Below are 24,492 nucleotides of genomic sequence, written 5' to 3' on the forward strand. Positions count from 1 at the left end.
TCCAAATGTATTGCCAGCCCTTTTATAATTGGGTCAAGTGCTGAGTTTTGATGGTCTACTCAGCGGCGAAAGTTTCACACAGGATCCAAAGGTCATTATCACCAACATCCGTAGCTGCTAGCTTTCCCCATGTGCTCCCTCTCTGTCAGAGGCTGCCCGTCCTGATTCAGTATAGGTTGATGCCATGTTTGATCTGTTGGAGGTTCAGGAGGTGAAGCAGTGAACCAATTTAACCCCAAGATACACACCTGTACACTGGTGTCTGTTATTGCCGATTGTCCACTATAACCGAGTGAGGGGAGGGTAAAGTTTGACCCAAGGCCGGGTGGGAAGAAATGTTGAGTGGGAATTCACGGGCCGATGATCCGCAGAGCCCCTGTTCCCATACGCCGTGCGCCGGGGACGGGCCCGGTACTCACGCCACCTTTATATAAGATTGTTAATGGTTTGGACACGCTAGAGGCAGGAAACATGTTCCCGATGTTGGCGGAGTCCAGAACCAGGGGCCACAGTTTAAGAATAAGGGGTAAGACATTTAGAACGGAGACGAGGAAACACTTTTTCTCACAGAGAGTGGTGAGTCTGTGGAATTCTCTGCCTCAGAGGGCGGTGGAGGCCGGTTCTCTGGATACTTTCAAGAGAGAGCAAGATAGGCTCTTAAAGATAGCGGAGTCAGGGGATATGGGCAGAAAGCAGGAACGGGGTACTGATTGTGGATGATCAGCCATGATCACACTGGCCCGAAGGGTCGAATGGCCTACTCCTGCACCTATTGTCTATTGTCTTTGTGCTGCTCGCTCTTTCCGCTCCAAACACCAGATGACGCTAGTCATGGGGTAACTGGCAGAAGTGTGTGTGGGGGGTGGGGTGGGGTGTAACGGGAGCCTCGGTCCGCTATAACTGCAATCAGCTGCATAGAGGTCCGTTATTGCGAGGGTTTATTGTATATCCAAGATTAGATTACACAGATGGAGGCACATTCAGCCATGATCCATCAGATGCTTTGGATGGTGAATCGGTCTCATTGAATGTGCCAAGTGCCTTTCTCCTTCTCTCATTCTTGGGGTGGATGCCACCAGCACGCCTGGCACATGCTTTCTGTGTTTGGCTGCTGAGTTCATTGCTCAGCCACTTAATGAATGGTTAGATGGATATGGGACTGGAGTTGTATTAGGGCAAGATGGCAGGATTTCTTCCCTAAAAGGCACTGGAGAGCTGATTGGGATTCTGTGGCAGTCTGACAACTGTGTGGTCATGCACACATAAAAGTTTCAAATTTCCAAACTCTTGTTAAATAAAGTTTGTTGCCATGTAGCAATTTAAAATTGTTTTTGTGCATTATAACTTATTTTTTTAGTTGACTTGTCCTGAAGTATGACTGCCACACTATCTATATGGTCCCACAATGGCCTAGCCGTTAGCGTTTTAGTAATACAGCGTACAGCAGGCTCGAAGGGCCGAATGGCCTACTCCTGCACCTATTTTCTATGTTTCCATGAAACAGGCCCTTTGGCCCACTGAGTCCGTGCCGAGCAGCGATCACCCCGTACACTCGAACTATCCTACACACTAGGGGCAATTTACAATTTTTTACCAAAACCAAATTAACCTACAACCTGTAGGTCTTTAGAGTGTGGGAAACCCACCCAGTCAGGGGGAGAACGAACAAACACCGTACAGATAACACCCGCAGCCAGGATCAAACCAAGGTCTCAGGCACTGTAAGGCAGCAACTCTACTACTGCACCAACGTGCTGCCCCGAGCTGTTGCCTCACAGCGGCAGAGACCTGTGTTTGATCATGACCTCGGGTGCTGTTTGCGTGGAGTTCGCACGTTCTCCCTGTGACTGTGTGGGTTTGCTCCGAGTGCTCCAGTTTGCTCCCACATCCCAAAGACTTGCAGGTTCGTAGGTTAATCGGCTTCTGAAAATTGCCCCTAAACCGCAGGGAGTGGATGCAAAAGTGGGATATAACATAGAACCAATGTGAAGGGGTGATGGATGGTCGGCGTGGACTAGATGTGTGGAAGGGCCTGTTTCCATGCTGTATCTTTCAATTTAATCCAAACCAAATGGTCCCGGTGATTCATGAGAAGGTGCCACCTGACTACAGAAGGCTGAAAGAAAGGATGCGTGTGTTTTAACTCCTGCCATGACCTGTTGACAATGGCACCATTCTCTTCTCGTGCAGTGTTTGCAGCCACAGTAAGGAGAACTTGATGACTGCTTCCAACATGGGAGTGATATTCGGGCCCACCTTGATGAGACCGCAGGAAGACACTGTCGCGGCCATGATGAACATCAAGTTTCAGAACATCGTTGTGGAAATCCTGATTGAACATTATGAAAAGGTAAATCCCACTCTGCTGAATTTGAGCAAAGGCCAACTTTGCTGACATTCTCACTGTGAAGAGGTTGGGTGGAAATTCTCGACTGCGTTGGTGCTGACGGAATGCAGGCTGGTCTCTTGCAGAGTTGACTTGAAAATATAATTCAAAATGTTGAAAATTGTTTGGTCAATTGAATGCTGGCAGGAAAGATGATAATTGTCCAGCTTTGATAATCTCGAGTAACAGTACCACAAAAGTGACACTAAACCATTAATAAGAGTGATATTTCTTGCAGACCAGAAGGCTAGGTTTCACCTTTAGTCTCTGCAGAGGTGGCTGATCCAGCATTTGAAGTGAGACCGATGCATCAATTTCCTTTTGCAGCTGAGGAAATGATAGCATACAGTGTACAAAATCATGAGGGGAATAGATCGGGTAGATGCACAGAGTCTCTTGCACAGAGCAGGGGAAACAGGAAACGCAGGACATAGGTTTAAGGTGAGGGGGGGGGAGATTTAATAGGAACCTGAGGGGAAACATTTTCACACAAAGGGCGCTGGGTGTATGGAACGAGCTGCCAGAGGAGGTAGTTGAGGCAGGTACTATTGCAATGTTTAAGTAACATTTAGACAGGTACATGGATAGGACAGGTTGTGAGGGATATGGGCCAAACGCAGGCAAGTGGGACTAGTGTAGATGGGACATGTTGGGCTGAAGGGTGTGTTTCCAAGCTGCTAGACTCTATGACTCTAACTCTTACTGCTGGAAAATGTCAGCAGAGGAGTAAAGGGGAGAGCAGTGTTGTGTGTCATCACCTATCCCGCTTGGGAATAGTTGACGTGTATCTCCTCTCGCAGCCAAGTGTGAACCATTCTTCATGTGGGATGGCTGAACTGTAAACACAATGAGGAAGATATTGGCGGTTGCAGGGAACCCGTAGGAGATTGCAACTTGCATCTCTCCCTGTGATGCAAACAATAGACCTGCATTTATACAGACACAAGGGATTGCAGATGCTGGAATCCTGAGCTGATTCTGCTGTGTGGGGAAGTTTTATGTTGGACTATCGTGTGTTGTGTTCTTTATTTTATTGTATGGTGATCACATTTCACTGTACAACTGGTACATGTGACAAATAAATGTATCTTGTATCTTGAGCAAAACACAGTGCTTGAGTAACCGGTTGCGTCAGGCAACATCTGTGGAGGAAATGGATAGACAATTTGAAAAATAGTCCCAAAATGACCCATTTCATAAGTTCTCAGAGCAGAATTAGGCCAGTCAGCCCATCGAGTCTACTCCGCGATTCAATCATGGCTTATCTATCTTTCCCTGTCAATCCAATTCTCCTGCCTTCTCCCCATAACCTTTGACACCATTTCTCATCAAGAATAAGTCAATCTCTGCTTTAAAAATACCAAATAACTTGGCCTCCATTGCCATCTGTGGCTGTGAATTCCACAGATTCATTACCGTCGGCAGATTTCCTTCACAGATGCTGCCTGACCCGCTGAGTCTCTCCAGTGCTTTGTGTTTTGACCTACATTTACCCATTGGCTTTGGCAACCACTCACCAGGTCCAAGTGTTTCACAGCCAGTTTATTTGAAGCCAATTTACCCACAGAAAGGTCTTGATATGAAAGTGGCCAGGTCTCATTTTTCCTGAGGGGGGAGGGGGGGGGGGGGGGGGAACCCTGTAAATATCCTGTAAATGTTTACAGTATGAATATTTATCCAGTTGCTGCCCTGCTCTTCAAATAGCGCCTTGGGATATTTCACGTTGCCCATGAGTACAATAAGGGATGTGATGTCAACCAAAAGACAGTGCATATAACCATATAACCATATAACCATATAACAATTACAGCACGGAAACAGGCCATCTCGACCCTTCTAGTCCGTGCCGAACACATAATCTCCCCTAGTCCCATATACATGCGCTCAGACCATAACCCTCCATTCCTTTCCCATTCATCTTCTGCCAGTGCAGCAGTCAACCCAGCAGCACTGTGCTGGAATGTCAGCAAAGCTTCTCTGCCTGATGGTTTGGAGTGGGATAGTAATGTTGACCATCCCAGAGTGTTGTAGTCTAACTGAAGCCGGCAGCTGTGTTGGGGACACTTGTCGTGCAATACATTTTATTCTGAATCCCATTTTGTAGCGCTTTCTTGTGCTCCAGCAATACAACACGAGTTTGGCACTTGCCCAATGCAAACCCAGCAGGGGTCAATATTGTAGATAGACACAAAAAGCTGGAGAAACTCAGTGGGTCAGGCAGCATCTCTGCAGAGAAGCAATAGGTGACGTTTCGGGTCAAGATACTTCTTCAGACTTTTCTTCAGAGTAGGAAGGAACTGCAGATGCTGGTTTAAACTGATGACAGACACAAAAAGCTGGAGTAACTCAGCAGGACAGGCAGCATCTCTGGGGAGAAGGAATGGGTCTGAAGAAGGGTCTCGACTCGACTCCAGAGATGCTGCCTGACCCACTGAGTTACTCCAGCTTTTTGTGTCTATCGGCAGTTCCTGCCTACGCAGGGGACAATACTGTGTCAGCCCTCAGGCACTGGAGTCTCTCCTCTATCCAGACCCCTTTAAGTCTATGTGTGTTTAAAACAACTCACTAAGGATCGATGACCTTCACCATGGTTTCCATTCAAGTGTGCGGGTTGAATCGGTGACTGAAGTAGCTGTGATGCCCTGCATGGCCACATGGGGGAGCTAGCTTTACACGGATATGTCCGTGAGTGTGGCTGCCTCACACCATGGAGACATGGAGCTGTGACTGCTCAGTTATTCCACACACAGCACCCTCTCTCAATCATTCGGCCTTCTCTGCACTCGGCCTTTTCCTGATATCACTATTCGAGATCTCCACTTGGCCTGGTGGAACTAGGTATTTCCTGGATCGCCCCAATAGATACTCATTGAAGAACTCGGGGTGGCCTGCCAAAATGATGGCATGAGTTTGGGGAAAAGTCACAGAAATGCTATCCCTTTAGTTTCATTTAATGCATTGCAGAATGTTATTGAATAAGTTGTGGAGCTGCTGCCTCACAGCACCAGAGACCCGGGTTCGATCCTGACTATGGGTGATGTCAGTGTGGAGTTTACTCATTTTCCCCTGCGACCACATGGGTTTCCTCCAGGTGTTCCGGTTTCCTCCCACACTCTAAAGACATGTAGGTTTGTAGGTTAATTGAGTTCTTAAATTGTCCTTCGTGTGTTAGACATGGAACGAGTGTGAACAGGTTCTAGATAGTGGGCGTGGATTCGGTGGGTTGAAGAGCCTATTACCATGCTGTATTCGTAAACTAAACTCTGAAGAGTTTTCTGTTTAACTGGTGTCCCTGTTTTACTTTCAACCCAACAGATATTCCAGTCCCTGCCTGAGGATAACGCTGCTCCTCCAATACCGCCACCTAGAGCGGCGCCTCGGAAACGGCAGCCAATCACAATCTCCAAGCGGCCGGCTCGCCATCGCCCCAATCTCAGCATGTCGGGTTCAGTGGACGTGGAAGGTCAGCATCCTTGTAGGTGTAGAGTGGTGACGTTGACAAGCCTACTCGTTCAGTATGTTGCGGAGTACCTGCCTCATTCATGCACACGATAGATACAAAATGCTGCAGTAACTCGGCGGGTCAGGCAGCATCTCTGGAGAGAAGGAATTGGTGACATTTCAGGTCGAGACCCTTCCTGTCCCGAAACATCACCCGTTCCTTTTCTCCAAAGATGCTGCCTGACTCACAGAGTTACTCCAGCTTTTTGTGTCTATCTTTGGTTTAAACCAGCATCTGCGGTTCGTTCCTACTCTAATTCCTGCACAATGCTGAGAAACGATTCAATGCATGTTGGAGGGAACATAAAGGGTGGTAATTGGTCTGGGTGCCCATATCTCACTCATGGTCTGTGTCACAACACACGATTGAATTTTGTTTAACCCTTTTGGACACATCACCCACTGTGGTACAACTTTACGAAGGCTGGAGATCCACTGGATCCTCTCTCCAAGCCCATACTCCTAGCCTTGTATTCATTTAACATATGAAGTAAAGTGCTAAAATTGGAAGGTAGACAAAAATGCTGGAGAAACTCAGCGGGTGAGGCAGCATCTATGGAGCAAAGGAAATAGGCACCATTTCGGGTCGAGACCCTTCTTCAGACTGATGCAAGGATGGGGGGAGGGGGAAGAAGAAAGGAAGAGGTGGAGCTAGAGGGCTGAGGGAGAGCTGAGAACCATATATAACCATATAACAATTACAGCACAGAAACAGGCCATCTCGACCCTTCTAGTCCGTGCCGAACACGTATTCTCCCCTAGTCCCATATACCTGCGCTCAGACCATAACCCTCCATTCCTTTCCCGTCCATATAACTATCCAATTTATTTTTAAATGATACAAACGAACCTGCCTCCACCACCTTCACTGGAAGCTTATTCCACACAGCCACCACTCTCTAAGTAAAGAAGTTCCCCCTCATGTTACCCCTAAACTTCTGTCCCTTAATTCTCAAGTCATGTCCCCTTGTTTGAATCTTCCCTACTCTCAGTGGGAAAAGCTTATCCACGTCAACTCTGTCTATCCCTCTCATCATTTTAAAGACCTCTATCAAGTCCCCCCTTAACCTTCTGCGCTCCAAAGAATAAAGCCCTAACTTGTTCAACCTTTCTCTGTAACTTAGTTGCTGAAACCCAGGCAACATTCTAGTAAATCTCCTCTGTTTAGGGGAGGATAAAGTAGGGACTACCTGAAATTAGAGAAGCCAATGTTCATACCGCTGGGGTGTAAACTACCCAAGTGCAATATGAGGTGCTGCTCCTCCAATTTATGGTGGGCTCACTCTGGCCATGGAGGAGGCCCAGGACAGAAAGGTCGGATTCGGAATGGGAGGGGGAGTTGAAGTGCTGAGCCACCGAGAGATCAAGTTGGTTATTGCGAACCGAGCGGAGGTGTTCGGCGAAGCCATCGCCAAGCCTACGCTTGGTCTCATCGAGACATCTCATCGCTGACATCTAGAGCAGTGGATGCAATAGATGAGGTTGGAGGAGGTGCAGGTGAACCTCTGCCTCACCTGGAAAGACTGCTTAGGTCCTTGGATGGAGTCAAGGGGGGAGGTAAAGCGACAAGTGTAGCATTTCTTGTGGTTGCAAGGGAAAGTGCCCGGAGAGGGGGTGGTTCGGGTGGGAAGGGACGAATTGACCAGGGAGTTACGGAGAGAGCGGTCTCTGCGGAAAGCAGACAGGGAAGGAGATGGGAAGATGTGGCCAGTGGTGGGATCCCGTTGGAGGTGGCGAAAATGTTGGAGGATTATTTGTTGTATGTGACGGCTAGTAGGGTGGAAGGTGAGGACAAGGGGGACTCGGCCCTTTTTGGGAGTGGGGGGATGGGGAGTGAGAGTAGAGTCAAGGGGTATAGAAGAGACCTTGGTGGGAGCCTCATCTATAGTCGAAGAGGGGAACCCCCGTTCCCTGAAGAATGAGGACATCTCCGATGCCCTGGTGTGGAACACCTCATCCTGGGAGCAGATGCGGCGTAGATGGAGGAATTGGGAGTAGGGGATGGAGTCCTCACAGGAAGCAGGGTGGGAAGAAGTGTAGTCCAGATAGCCATGGGAGTCAGTGGGTTTATAGTGGATGTCGGTCAGTAGTCTATCACCTGCGATGGAGATTGTGAGGTCAAGAAATGGTAGGGAAATGTCGGAAATGGTCCAGGTATATTTGAGTGCGGGAAGAAAGTTAGTGGTGAAATGGATGAAGTCAGTCAGTTGTGTGTGGGTGCAGGCGTCAATGTAGCGGAGGTAGAGTTCGGGGAAGGACCATGATACGCCTCGAACAAGGATTATCCGACGTACCCAACAAAGAGGCAGGCATAGCTTGGGCCCATGCGCGTGCCCATAACTACGCTATGTATTTGGAGGAAATGGGAGGAGTCAAACGAAAGGTTATTAAGGGTAAGGAGCAGCTCCGCTAGGCGGAGGAGAGTATCGATAGACGGGGATTGGTTGGTTCTACGGTCGAACTGGAAATGGATAGTAGTTCAGGCAGTGTAGGTGGATGGAGGATTAGTTGATGTTTGTAGGCAATGGGCCTGAATCAGTTGTAAGGTTGTTTGCTGGAGTCATGTTTGCCCTTAGGGCAGGGCGTCTGATTTAGAACCGAATGGTGATGTTAAGGCCTTCGCAGGAGCCTTGCATTTTTAGAGCCTAGATTCAAGAGTGTTCATTCGTCATGTGTACTGATGACATAACAATTATATTCTCACTTGCAAAAGCATAACAGGCCTATAAACGCCTCTCATTGAAAACAAATAATATACAAATATTCAGTAAATTTTCACACTCCGATACCTTCCTGCCGATAGTAGAAGTTAATTGAGAGCGTGGCCAGGGTGGTGGCCAGGTAAGTTTAGTTTAGATTAGAGATACAGCGAGGAAACTGGCCGTTCAGCCCACTGAGTCTGCGCCGACAGACGATCCCCATACACTAGCACTATCCTAAACACTAGGAACAATTTACAGAAGCCAATTGACCTAGAAACCCACACGTCTTTGGAATGTGGGAGGAAATCGGAGCACCCGGAGAAAGCCCACGCGGTGACAGAGAGAACGTACAAACTCTGTACAGACAGCACCCATAGTTAAGATCGAACCCAGTCTCTGGCACTGTAAGGCAGCAACTCTACCGCCACTGTGCCATCAGTGTGGGTTTGTAGGTTAGTTGGTCTTTATAGATTGTATGTAGTGTGTTAGGTTATGGGTACACTGTTATATACATTTTTAAAAATCCTGAATAAAGTTTATTTTGGAAATTTAAATAAATTATTCCGAACCGTTCTTGTGGAACTTGACAAATTTTAGTATGCACTTTGGTTGAATTAGTCTTTTATTAACAACAGTTCTTGTCCTGAATGCCCTTTCCGCTGAGCAAGTGTTAATGTAGCTGAACCCAAAATACTCTGCTGGTTCATTTCATCACAGAATAACATTCAATAAAAGTCAGCTTGTAATTTCTGTTCTATTATTTGTAAAATGATTCACAGATCTAGTATTTGCTTTAATTTAGATTTTTTGTTTTCTTATTCATGATTGTTCCTTTGCTTAATTCAATAAAGAATGATTTATTCTTTGGCTATTCAACTGTAACTTCTAACAGAATTATTAAACTTGGCGGTTTGCTGGCTGCAAAGTGATTTCCCTTCTCTAAAGCAGATGTTTTAGCCCAGAGAGTAACTGGAGTGTGGCTGGGGAGTTTGAAGAGATTCTGGGGTGCCCTGGCCAAGTTGCTTGTTAATTTTCTAGCTATGGTATCCCCAAAGAACCTCATTTTCCATCACTGTCCCAACTTGTTGCACAGAATCAAGGCCACAGCTGGCTAATCCTGAAGGGTGAACAAATAGTTACCCCGTGAACCTTGCAGGATAATATTATGTCCATTTTAATCTTGGATGGTACAGAGACACAGTGCTGCCTTACAATGCCAGAGACCCGGGTTCGATCCTGACTGTGGGTGCTGTCTGTACGGAGTTTTTCATTCTCCCCGTGACCGCATTGGTTTCCTCTGGGTGCCTCCCACATCCCAAAGTCATGCAGGTTTGTAGGTCAATTGACTTCTATAAATTGCCTCTAGGGTGTAGGATAGAACTAGCGTACAGGGTGATCATTTGTCGGCCCGGGTGGGCCTGTTTCCATGCTGTATCTCTAAATTAAACTATAAACTAATCAGTAAATGTACTACCTCATAGGTGTGCCGACATCGAACTGGATGGGCGCAACAAGATGTTATGTGATTATACGGTTGGTTTGTCCATAATTCATTTTGAATTACCAGCAGCGCCAGTCTTGATCTATGTGCCTTGATATGTGAAGTTGAAATATGCACATAGGGAAGTGATGTCACAACTGTAAATGACCTTGGTTAGAATTCACCTGGATACCGTTTTGGTCTGATTAATTAAAGAGGGGCATATTTGCATTGCTGGCAATTCTGAGAAGATTCACCGGTTGAGGAGTTGACTTGAGGAAAGGCTGAACATGTTGGGCGTGTACTCAGTTACAGTTTGAAACAAAAAGTAGTCATCATGCCCAGGGGCATGGAAGAGTGCCATACTCCTGGTGAAATCGAGGACTAGGGAGCCTAGTTCCAGAATTAGTCATCATTCATTTAGAAGCACACAAGAAGATTACTTATTTCACAAAGGTTGTAACTCTTTGTGTTTACATATTCCAAAGAGATGTAAAGGTTGAATTGAGTTCAAGGCTGAAGTGGACAGTAGTGGACAGCAGGCAAGCAGAGACCTTGGTCAGATTAACCATCATCTTATTCAATGGTGGGGCTGCCTTAAAGGGCCTATTTTTGTTACTATTTATTACAGATCTGGTATTATGTGAGCAAGATATAGAATAAGACCAAAGTTAAAGATTGTGGATTGCAACTCATGGTTCTGTGACGTTGAATGAATTTACCCAAGGTCATGGCTTTAGTGTTGAAGTTCCTCTCTGGAGTGTACTGTACATCAGCTGGTGAATACAGCATACCCCTGGAATCTTCCTTTCTTCCCTTTCAATCACAATGTGCTGTCAGTGTAAACGCAGGTCCCATCCTTACAAAGCAGCCTGTTTAGGGAATGTGCCTCTTTCCAAGAGGGCACTCTCCTGAAGTAGCTCCAATGGAATTGAATGGGAGCCAAGCCCCAGATATTTGGTAAGGTGACGACACTATCAACGTTGAACGGATGGTTAATTTATCTTCCTTTCTCTCCAGCCTTCTACGGAACCAAGAGTAAGACTGAGGGCCTTGAGATGGTTAATAAGATACTGGCGCCTGATGTATGCTTTCTGCAGTGTCTGCGCAGGGTTGTGCCTTCTCTTTTTAATTTGTACACATGGACTTTGCTCCAATAATCAGTCAGTTGTCGGCCAGCGGCGGGTGGATGGTGGTTTTAATAGCGCTAATCGTATATGTGTCTGAGGCGTGGGACGCTTGGCGCCAGTGCCAGTCTCTTTCGTGAGACCGGTGCTGTCTGGTTGAATCAATTGCTTGCAGCTGTTTGCTGGAGAAATGATCAAGATCCCTGTTTTCCCATTTTTTTTATATGGTTCTGCATTTTAACTGCGGTCTTTGCATTGGAATCCTAATTACAGAGCTGGCGTAAAAGGATTTTTATTCAGCGAGCCTGTGTTAATGAGAAGAGCCGACTTTCTTTCCCCCCATTCGCAGTGACTGCGAACAGTGGACTAGGAGGCTACTCTTCCTTGCAAGCCTCTTTGATTCCTCACCCTATGGTATGGGGTACAGGGAGAGTGGTGGATACTGGCACGCAGTAATCTCCTGGCCCTTCATTGTAATGCGAGTGGATCGTCTGATTTATGTGTATCTGGGATTTATCATCCTGATCTTGGTTCTCTCAGCCAAACACCACCCTCCGGTTTGACCCCCTAAAGTGGGCTTCAATCCAACTGACTGGCAAATCGTTTAAGAGGTTTAACCTTTGCAGGATCCCTGACCATTTTTTTTCCCATTGAAGTAGATCCCTAAAACCAAAGCTTGATCCAAACTTAACCGAAAGCCACACCAGCCTTTAAATATTTAATTTTTTGTCAGGATTTAGTGGATTGGCTCTCTAGCTATAAGGTTGCCAGCTATTGATCCTTCCATTTGGGTGTAGGTGAGTGGCTCAGGCTTGGGGCAAGGAGTGTGGGGTGAATGGTGCTCATACAGTATATTCTGCTACTTCAAGTACTTTCCTTTAAAAAGAACAGAAAATAATTGAACAATGAAATCAAAAGCAATTGCTTGAAGGCCAGTTATATTCCATGGATCCCACATTATTCAGGACTGCTCCTTCTGCCAAATTAGGAGCAAGTTTACTCTACATTTGTAATATTTGTTATGGTTCATTCTACAAGCCACCTGCATGGGTCCCGATTAATCAAATTGCAGAGGGCCTCCAACTAAGACGTGGCAGCCAAACATCCCTGGTCTTCATTCTGTTAGTACCATTTTGGAGGGAAATGGATTCAAGATTCAAGAGAGTTTATTGTCGTGTGTCCCAGATAGGACAATTAAATTCTTGCTTTGCTTCAGCACAACAGAATATTGCAGGCAATAATAAATACAGAACAGATCAGTGTGTCCATATACCATTGAATATATATATACACACACACATAAATAAGCAGATACAATGCAATAGGTTATTAAAGTTCAGAGTTTTGTTTGAGTTGAGTTTAATAGCCTGATGGCTGTGGGGAAGAAGCTGTTCCTGAACCTGGTCGTTGCAGTCTTCAGGCTCCTGTACCTTTTACCTGAAGGTAGCAGGGAGATGAGTGTGTGGCCAGGATGGTGTGGGTCCTTGATGATGCTGCCAGCCTTTTTGAGGCAGCGACTGCAATAGATGCCCTCGATGGTAGGGAGGTCAGAGCCGATGATGGACTGGGCAGTGGTCACAACTTATTGGAGTCTTTTCCGCTCCAGGGTGCTCAAGTTGCCGAACCAAGCCACGATGCAACCAGTCAGCATGGTCTCTACTGTGCACCTGTAGAAGTTTGAGAGGGTCCTCCTTGACATCCCGACTCTCCGTAATTTTCTCAGGAAGTAGAGGCGCTTTCTTTATAATTGCATCAGTGTTCTGGGACCAGGAGAGATCTTCAGAGATATGCACGCCCAGGAATTTGAAGCTCTTGACCCTTTCCACCAATGACCCGTTGATATAAACGGGACTGTGGGTCCCCATCCTACCCCTTCCAAAGTCCACAATCAGTTCCTTGGTTTTGCTGGTGTTGAGAGCCAGTTCCAGCGCAGGTTTGCAGAAATCCCCGTTCCAGTGCAGACACATACTGAAGTTTACAACTATTTTGAGTCTCCTCACTAAAAGACTGAGAAATCAGCACCATTGTAAGATTAATAGTTGAAATACCTGCACTTTATTTAGAGAAATGGGATAAGTTTAGATTTATTATTGCCACGTGCACCAAGGTACAGTGAACTTTTTTGTTTTTGCATGTTATTTAATCAAATAATACTGTACATAAATGCAATCACACCATACTCAAGTACACTTGGTTGAGCAAGGGTAAAATACAGAGTGCAGAATATAGTTCCATATGCAGGTAATGGAGGGATATGGATCACATGGCGGCAGAGGGGCCTAGTTTTATTTGGCTTCATGTTTGGCATGGACATTGTTGGACAAAGGGCTTGTCCAGTACCAACATGGATCAGTCCTGACGAGTGTAGATTATTGCTTTCATTGCAGCTGCATCTGAATCCACTACCTCCCTGGGCTGCACCATATAACCATATAACCATATAACAATTACAGCACGGAAACAGGCCATCTCGACCCCTCTAGTCCGTGCCGAACACATAGTCTCCCCTAGTCCCATATACCTGCGCTCAGACCATAACCCTCCATTCCTTTCCCATCCATATAACTATCCAATTTATTTTTAAATGATAAAAACGAACCTGCCTCCACCACCTTCACTGGAAGCTCATTCCACACAGCTACCACTCTCTGAGTAAAGAAGTTCCCCCTCATGTTACCCCTAAACTTCAGTCCCTTAATTCTCAAGTCATGTCCCCTTGTTTGAATCTTCCCTACTCTCAGTGGGAAAAGCTTTTCCACGTCAACTCTGTCTATTCCTCTCATCATTTTAAAAACCTCTATCAAGTCCCCCCTTAACCTTCTGCGCTCCAAAGAATAAAGCCCTAACTTGTTCAACCTTTCTCTGTAACTTAGTTGCTGAAACCCAGGCAACATTCTAGTAAATCTCCTCTGTACTCTCTCTATTTTGTGATGCACCTTCACAGTGCGGGTGTATCAATGTGATACCAGGCTAGCAAGGAGCTGTAGTTCCGTCCAGAGATGCCATTATGAGGCATAAGTTCACTGAGACTGTTCACATCATTTCAAACATGTTTCCATTTATTATGAATGTAGTGTTACCAGAAATACTTGGTTTATCTTTCTAATGACTATATATATGTGCTGTATAATTGAGCTGAGAGATACAGCATTGGCCCACTGAGACTGCGCTGACCAGCGATACACTAGTTCTATTCTTACACACTCGGGATAGTTTATGGAAGCGAATTAACCTACAAACCTGCATGACTTTGGAATGTAGGCTTAAACCAGAACACCCGGAGAAATCCCATGCGGCCACAAGCAAAATGGGCAAAAACAGTACAGACAGCACCTGAGGTCAGGATCGAACCTTAGAACAGCTGGGATAGAGGCGTAGCTGATTTAGTTTAGTTTGGTTTAGAGATGTAGCATGGAATCAGGCCCTTTGGCTCACTGATTCCACAGGACCAGCAGTCACCCGCACACCTTCTATGTTATCCCAATTTTGCATCCTACACACTAGTGGCAATTTACAGAAGCCAATGAACCTATAGACCTGCACATCCCTGGAATGTGGGAGGAAACTGGAGAAAAAACCCAAGCAGTCACAGGGAGAATGTACAAAGTCCACACAGACAGCACCTGAGGTCAGGATCGAACCTGGGTCTCTGGCGCTGTATGACAGCAACTCTACTGCTGCGCCACTGTGCTGCCCTGGGTGGCACAGTCTAACAAGGGGAAATGTTTTGTGATTGAATAATATGGCTTTTTCTTAACTGTCAGCTAAGACATTTACTTTTAATTGCTTCCTATAAAGTTCTTCCTTGCAGCAGGAATTTGGGGAACGGATGCAGTATAGATTCCGGATCTGTGTTCCTATTAACTCTGTATACGTACATGACCCAGCCTGGGATTGTTCATCCCAGGAGGAGGATCTATTCTCCCCCTCTACATTGGGGACCTGGGGTGGAGAAGTTTCCTGCAACCTGTTTCTCTCGCGGTTCACAGACTCGCCAGCCGCCTGCCACTGTTGCGGGCTGGAAGAGTCTGTGTACCACGTGTACATGGAGTGCGTGAGGCTGTAGCCACTGTTTGAATACCTAAAGGGGCTGCTCCTTGCATTCTGGCTGAATTTTGCACCCACCATCCTCATCTTTGGACACCCTGTGCGTAGGGTAGAGGGTAGGGCTGAAGATGTCCTGATTGGGTTGCTCCTGGGCCTGGCCAAGCTGGCCATCCGCGTCAAGGCGCCAGGCGGTGGAGGGCTCTACCCGAGCCGGCTGCCTGCCTCTTTTCCGGGGATATGTCCGTGCCCGGGTGCGGTTAGAAAAGGAATACGCCCTGTCCACGGGCACCCTGAGGGAGTTCTGGTACTGCTGGGCTCTGCAGAGTGTTGAATGTATCCTCAATAAGGATTGTATCATAGTTGTATAGTAGTTTATTATGGATATATGTTTGTATTGTATTATGGGTGGGTTCTGGCTTGTTTTATTGTAGTGTAAATATTATTTTTTAATAATTGAACACATTTTTTGATTAAAAAAAAAAAAAAGGAGGAGGACCTGTTCACTTGGTTTTCAAGCACACTTCAACCTCTTGCGCCCGTAATGTTGACTGCCTTTGTTGTTTTACAGGTGGCGCAGGGAACGCAAACCAAAATGCAAATGGAGGCCATCATCTGGAGCTGGGCATTGTGGGCTCCCCCCCCAGCCCAACCCCACTGCAGCGATCGGCGAGGCCAATCCTGGGCAGTGTGCGTGCGGCAGACATCGAGGCTCCTGCTCGACACGCTGCCGGCAGCCAGAACTCAGAGACGGACGGAGGAAAACCTGCACCAAAATTGAAAGAAGGCGGTCTAAAGATGGGGCTAAAGTTTGTAAATGGGGCACCTGTGTCAGACCAGACCTTTGCCGGTGTCTCTCGAGCATCATCCTTTCAATCAAAGGCACTTTCTTCCAAAATGTTTTACTCTGATGATGGTAAATGCATTTGATACGCATTAATGTTGGACGGGCATGGAATATTAACTTTACCATCTCTATTAATACATTGGAAAGAAACCTCGTTCCTTTTCTAAGCCCCTGCCTGACTCATTTCACCATTTTAAATTGAATTGAACTGTAACAAAATCAAATGTGACCAAGAAAGGAATTTTATTTCAGTAACTCACCTTTGCCCTTAGTTCCAGCCATTGGAACAGGTAGAGACAAGAGGGTGATGACAGGCTGGGACTGTGATCCTGGCCAATGCCAATGCAATGGTACCTTGGGCACACGTCCATCTCCAAATCAAGTGGAGGTAACTGTAAATATAGTTCATTATTCACAGAGTGACTCCAGCACTTTGTGTCTGTCTTTGCTAGAAACCAGCATCTGCAGTTCTTTGGTTCTTAAATATAGCTAAAGGTTTCCTCATCTTCTGCCTTGTGTACACAGTATATACAAGGTTACGTCGACCCTTTAGCGTGGTGGTTATTAGAATGTTAGGGTGTGTTTATGGAAGCCCAAGTGGTTCTGGTTGTATGTGCTTTGCTTCTTTGGTTTTTGACATGCAGTGTGACATTGATGATCATGGCTGGTGCCGTGGAAGTGTCCAGGATTGTATGTGTGAATCTATCACTGAGACCATTTGACCTTTTGAAAAGTCTTGACCCGAAACGTCACCTGCCCATGTTCTCCAGTGATGCTGCCTGACCTGCTGAGTTACTCCAACACTTTGTGTCCTTTTGACCATTTGGAATGACTGCTTGGGAGCTCGATCGCTGCCGGGCAGGTCCCACAGGGTACATTGAGGGTAGTGTAGTTTAGATGCAGTGCAGAACGGCCATTTGGCCTACTGTGTCTGCACCGACCAGCGATCCCCGCATGCTGACACTATCCTACACACTAAGTACAATTTACCTTTATACCAAAGCCATTGAACCTACAAACCAGTACGCCTTTGGATTGTGGGAGGAAACCGAAGATCTCAGAGAAAACCCACACGGTCACGGGGTGAACGTACAAACTCTGTACAGACAGCACCCGCAATCGGAACTGAACCTACATCTCTGGCGCTGAAAGCGCTGTAAGGCAGCAACTCTACCGCTGCACCACCGTGCCACCCTCGGAGGGTAGATGGTGTTTAGTGTTCAGAATGGGTTGGGGTAATAGGAGGGGACGGGGCGATTGGATACAATTTGTCTGGTTAGACATAGAGTGGAGAAATGTATTGGGGGAAGAAGGGTCAGTCAGGCGTGGATGAAACAATTGTCATGTTCACATGGGTGTCTGGTTTATTATAAGTTATATTGGACAATATTGATCTAATGCTACTAAAACCCTTTTCAATTATAGAACCTGGCGTGCATTCGCACAGCTCCTGCTGGCAGAGCAACATGCTAAATGTTCCGAATACCATCATGCTGATTTTTTGCTTTTGATTTTTGAATATTCCTCGAAAACTGTCCCCATTACGGCTGGCAACTGCACCGTCGACACACAATGGGTGCAAATAGATTTCAATACAATTTAGTGCTGGCTTGAAACCTCCAGTTCCCATTGCAGATCCAAGTACTGGACACGCAATATGAATTAAGAGCAAAACCTTGTGTTCTCGAATTGTGACCCTAGATGTTTTCTGGTAACTCATCAACACGACAAGGCAGGATGTGAATGCTGTAATGAAACACTGCTGGAGAGCAGGTTTAGTTTGATATTTTGCCATCCATTGGGGTGGTCTTCAGCTGACTGGGGTGTGAGCCAATCTCAGCTACTAGGATCACAGCTCCCTCTTCACACTCATTCTCCTTGGGTACCTTCACCAGCGCTCTGACTATTGCAACCTGATCTACCAAATTCACACAGTCTTGTCACTTGTACACAGAGGATTGCAGCTTCTCAGCTCAATGAAGAGCAGAGATTTTCTCCACTTACTTAACGAAACGGTGGAGCAGCAGTAGAGTTGCTGCCTTACACCGCTAGTGATTCGGGTTCGATCCTGACTACGGGTGCTGTCGGTATGGAGTTTATAACTTCTCCCTGTGACCGGGTTTTCTCCGGTTTCCTCCCACACTCCAAAGGCGTACAGGTTTGTAGGTTAATTGGCTTTGGTAAAATAGTAAATTGTCCCTAGTGTGTGTAGGATAGTGTTAGTGTTTGCGGATCGCTGGTTGGCGCTGACTCGGTGGGCCGAAGGCCTTGTTTCTGCGCTGTCTCTCTAAATAATTAAACTAAACTAAACTTAAACCACACATGGGATCCTGAACGTTCAAGCATGTAGTCTCTAACTTTGAAATGCTGGTAAACAATTTGCTTGTTATCGGTGAGGTTGCTCTTAGCGTGACTGAAGAAGATGAATATAAAACAATGGCAAGGAAGGTTGAGGGGCATCAGTGGACATATGTCGTCTCTCACTAAGCTCAAGCAGCAATGTTGATTAGATGCCCTGGGCTTTGACCTCTGTTAATTTAATTGCAGCTTGATATGAATAGAGGAGCTACAAAGTGTCCCTGGGCTAATGAGGAAATGCATAGGAAGGAATTGCAGATACTGGTTTATACTGAAGATAGACACAAAATGCTGGAGTAACTCAGCGGGACAAGGAGAATCCCTGGAGAAGTAATGGGTGACGATTCGGGTTGAGAAGTCTGAAGAAGGATCACCCATTCCTTCTCTCCAGAGATGTAGCCTGTCCCGCTGAGTTATTCCAGCATTTTGTGTCTAATGAGGAAATGATTTGGCCAATATTGATGGATGGAGGTGTGGTGGGAACCAGCGTCCAGTGTGGTTATGTAAAGGGTCTGTCCCACTTGGGCGTTACTTGCGCGTCATTTACGCAACATAATTTATGCGTCACGACGCATGCGCATGGTGAGACGTGGAGACGTATGCAGTGACGCGCGGTGAGCGCGCGGCTACCCAGGATTTTGCGTGACGCGCAAATGACGCCCAAGTAGGACAGGCCCTTAACCTGTCAGTCTCCATGCTGGTGCTGAGGAGGTTGTCACGGGGATACAGTGGTAAACACAACAATCCTGCCCATTGGGTTGAAGCACGTTTGTGTGTGTGTGCGTATGCGTGTGCGTGTGTGTGCTTGCGCGTGTGTGTACTATTTTACCCATTGGTTCTTTTATGAATAGCTGAACCTGAAACCAAACAGGTGAATGTCAACACAAGGAACTGCAGGTGCTGGAATCTTGAGTAAATACAAAGTGCAGGACTAACACAGCAGGTCGGGCAGCATCTGTTGAGGAAATGGAGAGGCAACGTTTCAGTTCCAGATCCCCCTCCAGACTGATTGTGGTGAGAATCCTACTGCAATCAGTCTGAAGAAGGTTCCTGACTCAAAAGTCTCCTGTCCATTCTCTCCACAGATGCTGCCAGACTGGCTGAGTTCCACCAGCACCGTGTTTTTACCAAACAAGTGATTGTTAGGTTTGAAAGACTGAAGGGCTGAGGGGGAATTTTTAATCCAATTAAAGACATTAGTAAGTGGCACTGGATGGGTGGTGTGGGAAGGGATGTTGGATGTGGGAAAATTAATGTAACAGTTGAAGCTTGTCTTCCGAAATTGGAGAGTGTACCTGATTGGTTGGCAAGGTACCTTTTAGTTGGGAGCAGTATTTCTCAGTGACAATAGTGTACTTGGGTACGATGAGTTATTCGTCTCTCTTGTTTTCAGGTGATTATAATAACGTTAATGTATATCGGCCCCACCATGAGAAGAGTTCGTCAGGTCTACAGCGGCCGCCCATGAGACCACCAGATCCTCCTAGTCGGGATAAGGTCTCTCCACCGCTGAGAATGGAGCCTCCCAGCAGCATGGAAGACACCCCATCGTCAGTGTAAGCTCGGCTTAACCATAACCATATAACAATTACAGCACGGAAACAGGCCATCTCGGCCCTACAAGTCCGTGCCGAACAATTATTTTCCCTTAGTCCCACCTGCCTGCACTCATACCATAACCCTCCATTCCCTTCTCATCCATATGCCTATCCAATTTATTTTTAAATTATACCAACGAACCTGCCTCCACCACTTCCACTGGAAGCTCATTCCACACCGCTACCACTCTCTGAGTAAAGAAGTTCCCCCTCATGTTACCCCTAAACTTCTGTCCCTTAATTCTGAAGTCATGTCCTCTTGTTTGAATCTTCCCTATTCTCAAAGGGAAAAGCTTGTCCACATCAACTCTGTCTATCCCTCTCATCATTTTAAAGACCTCTATCAAGTCCCCCCTTAACCTTCTGCGCTCCAGAGAATAAAGACCTAACTTATTCAACCTTTCTTTGTAACTTAGTTGTTGAAACCCAGGCAACATTCTAGTAAATCTCCTCTGTACTCTCTCTATTTTGTTGACATCCTTCCTATAATTGGGCGACCAAAATTGTACACCATACTCCAGATTTGGTCTCACCAATGCCTTGTACAATTTTAACATTACATCCCAGCTTCTATACTCAATGCTCTGATTTATAAAGGCTAGCATACCAAAAGCTTTCTTTACCACCCTATCTATATGAGATTCCACCTTCAAGGAACTATGCACGGTTATTCCCAGATCCCTCTGTTCAACTGCATTCTTCAATTCCCTACCATTTACCATGTACGTCCTATTTTGATTTGTCCTGCCAAGGTGTAGCACCTCACATTTATCAGCATTAAACTCCATCTGCCATCTTTCAGCCCATTCTTCCAAATGGCCTAAACCACTCGGCTTCCCGTCAATCTTCCGCCTCCTCTTGTCCTGCCCAAGTGACCTAAATCATGCTTGGATATTCTGGCTGACCTTTACAGGCCAACTATACCGTTGGCTAGCTCGGGTTTGCATCTGCCGCTCCTTGCGCTTTTTCTTGTATTCATCCTCCCCTTCCTTTTGCACTCCATCAAATTTAACCAAGTTGGACTATTGAAACCAAGGCCGACTTAGCAGGGGGATATATGGCAGATAAGGGAGGCACAGTGGCGTAGCGGTAGAGTTGCTGCCTGACAGCACCAGCGACCTTGGTTCGCTCCTGACTACAGGTGCTGTCTGTACGAAGTTTGTACGTCCTTCCTGTGACCACATGGGTTTTCTCCAGGTGCTCCAGTTTCCTCCCACAGTACAAAGATGTACGGGTTTGTAGGTTAATTGGCTTTGGTAAAAAATTGTAAATTGTTCCTAGTGTGTAGGATAGTGCTAGTGTACGGATGGTCGCTGGTCGGCACTAATGCTGGGCGAAGGCTCTGTTTCCGTGCTGTATCTCTCAAGTCTAAAGATTACTGAAGATGGAGCAGGGGAGTGGGAGGCAAAGGGTGAAGAGAAAGGTGACAATGATGGGGGAAGTAGTCACCAAAGGAAGGTAGCGGGAAGATACAAGATACTCCCGATATGGGAACCTTGAGTAATGACAGATTGCTGGAGGAACTCAGCAGAACCGGCAACATCTGTTGAGGGAAATGAACAGATGACATTTTGGGTCAGACTGCAGGAATAGAGAGGAGACAGGGGCAAGGGGAAGTGGTGGGGCAAGAACTAGCAAGTGCGATGTAGATTTGGGTGTGGAGGGATTGGTTGGAAGATGAGCCAGGTGGGTGGCGGTGGGGGGGGGGGGGGGAATGGGTGAAGGTGATAACCACAGCTGGAGGTGGTGTACGTGGAGAAGGCAAAAGGGTGCACATGGCAGACTGTGATGAGGTGGGAAAACAGGAGAGTGTAATGTAGAACCAAAGGTACTGTGGGTTGAAGGGAATGAGGTGGGTCATGGGAGGGAAGAAAATATAGTGGGAAGGATGCCTGAGAAAATACAAACTTGAGGGTAAATAAGAGTACATAACACCTATAAAGCCTGCCAGAATAGGTCAGTGGATCATAGTATAAATAGCATACAATCATAACCGATCCACTTAAAAAAATTAAAATTCATTTTTATTCTAACTGAACTTCAGTTGATCCTTTAAACAACATAGCAACTGCACATTTGCCTCAAACATGTTTGTATTACTGATAAAGCCTTATATTTTGAGCAATGTCCATGATGACAGTCATTGCTCTGGTCTGATTTAGCAGGTAGTCTTTGACACATGTCCATGGGTATTGCTGAAGCCGGATCACTTAGAAATGGTGCAAAATGAGTGTAAAATAATGCTCTGGGCTGCAGAGTGAATCCAAGGCCACCCAAGTGTGTTGTGAGTTGCCACTCGTGGTAAACGGCTAGTCTCCTCTGATTAGGCACTTTCATAGAGTCATATAGTGTGCAAACAGGCCCTTCGGCCCAACTTGCCCACTCAGACCAACATGCCCCAACATGCCTACACTAGTCCCACCTGCCTGCATTTGGCCCATATCCCTCTAAACTTGTCCTATCCATCCATGTACTTGTTCAAATGTTTCTCAAACATCTCGATACTACCTGCCTCAACTACCCGCCTCAACTACCCCTGCTGGCAGCTCGTCCCATACACCCGCCACCCTCTGTGTGAGAAAGGTTCCTATTAAATCTTTCCTCCCTCATCTTAAACCTATGTCGCCTGGATCTTGATTCCCCTACACTTGGCAAGGGACTGTGCATTTACACAATCTATTCCTCTCGTGACTCTGTACATCTCTATAGGATCATCCCTCATCCTCCTGCGCTCCAAGGAATAGAATCCTAGCCTGCTCAACTACTCCCTATAGCTCATTTGGTTTTCTAATCCCAATCACAAGCCATTTTTGGAGGCAGATGACTATTAGTTGTTCAAATCATCCAACATTACCTCTTCATCCCAGAATTCTGGGGCTGATTTAAACCCTTGACCTTTGAGATCAAGAGATGGCATGCAGTAGAAAAAGGCTATGAATAGCTAGGTCCTTTTTTTTTTTACAAAAAAGGAACGTAGATTGTAAACACATTTACAGTCTCATTCCTTTTGAGTACAGGTCTGTTTGCCAGTGACTGTTTTCATCCTTTACTGTATGCAGTTAAATCCCATCTATCCAGCCAACACACACAGTAAGAATTTGGCTTTGGAGGAAATGAAGTGTGCATTGTGTGAATGTAGGTTATTTTGCTTCATAGCAATTTTCTTTTATTGTCTACTGCTGATTTGATTCAAATATGACTTTCTCTTTTTTTCATCGGGTATGTTTGAATGCAACATCACTTCAGAGCTGCATTTTACACTTGGTTTAATGATTTTCCCAAGCAGCTGTGAAAGCATAAGACAGTCGTAAACAGTGGAATCTACCAGTTGTAGGTTTGAAACCCAATAACTGGCCTGTTTTGCTCAGTGAGACTAGCCATGCATTGAGCCTCACCCCAAGATGTTTCCCTGCGTTGCCTTTGCTTGGAGCTTTGAAGCTCCTCAAAGACGATGATGTAATTACAGCCCGAGTTACTTCCCTGCACTTTATGTGTTGTTTATGTAAACCGGCATCTGCAGTTCCTTATGTCGATGTAATTATCACCTTGTTACTTCAAGATTTCATCGAAGATTGCCCCCTGTATTTCTCCAACTCCACCTGTGCCTGAGAAGATTGTTCAGCCTGTTACATTACATTGTTAACCACTTGATTCCCAAGCCTAACTAACGCTGTGCTCAACTGCAGGGTAATGTCTGAGAATTTAGGAACAACAGCTTCCCACTCCACTGGACACATATTTAGCTTGCCATTTTCATTTTGAACTTCCATGTAATGAATTAAATGACCTGTAAGTTGACAATTCATTTACTGCAATTTTCCAGATCAAAATGTTCCCATATCCAGTAATAAAAATTCATAAATTATAAAATTGCTCAAAGTTTACGGCCAAGCTAAAGTCTAGAATTTGGGGCTGAACTACAAGTTACAGGAGAGGGAGGGGAATAGAAGCAAATGGTTAAAAACTATGTTGAAAATGGTTGTAAACAAGTTTAGTTTATCAAACTTCAATTAGAATTAGATCCTTTATTTGTCGTTCAAGAGTGTTTAACTATCATATGTACTGATAACAGAACAATTACATTTTGACTTTAGACTTTCATTTAGAGAGAGAGAGCGCAGAAACAGGCCCTTCAGCTCACTGAGTCCGCCCCGACCAGCGATCACCCCTTACACTAGCACCATCCTACACACTAGTGACAATATACAATTTTACCGAAAGGCAATTGACCTACAAACCTGGATGTCTTCGGATTGTGTGAGTAAATAAATCCACGCGGCCACAGGGAGAAGTACAAACTCTTTACAGATAACACAGTCAAGATTGAAGCCGGGTCTCTGGCGCTGTATGGGAGCAACTCTACCACTGCGCCACTGTGCCCCGACTTGCTGCAGCAGAACTGGCCTGTAAACATAATACACAGAGATATAATACGTAAAAAACAAAAGT

The 24,492-nt window shown here is 45.9% G+C and overlaps 1 protein-coding gene across 2 annotated transcripts in view; it reads left to right on the forward strand.

Moving 5' to 3' along the window:
* ophn1 (oligophrenin 1) overlaps positions 1-24,492 on the forward strand; it is a 281,908-nt gene that overhangs the window by 202,218 nt on the left and 55,198 nt on the right. The window contains exons 18-21 of one of the 2 annotated variants that reach the window (XM_033030095.1): positions 2,191-2,350; positions 5,702-5,849; positions 15,812-16,156; positions 19,839-20,001. In XM_033030095.1, coding sequence (XP_032885986.1) covers positions 2,191-2,350; positions 5,702-5,849; positions 15,812-16,156; positions 19,839-20,001 — 816 coding nt within the window. Of the gene's footprint in view, positions 1-2,190; positions 2,351-5,701; positions 5,862-15,811; positions 16,157-19,838; positions 20,002-24,492 lie in introns of both variants that reach the window. The other variant, XM_033030094.1, reaches the window with a different exon arrangement.

The sequence above is a fragment of the Amblyraja radiata genome, chromosome 12 (assembly GCF_010909765.2).
Source record: "Amblyraja radiata isolate CabotCenter1 chromosome 12, sAmbRad1.1.pri, whole genome shotgun sequence".
NCBI lineage: Eukaryota > Metazoa > Chordata > Chondrichthyes > Rajiformes > Rajidae > Amblyraja > Amblyraja radiata.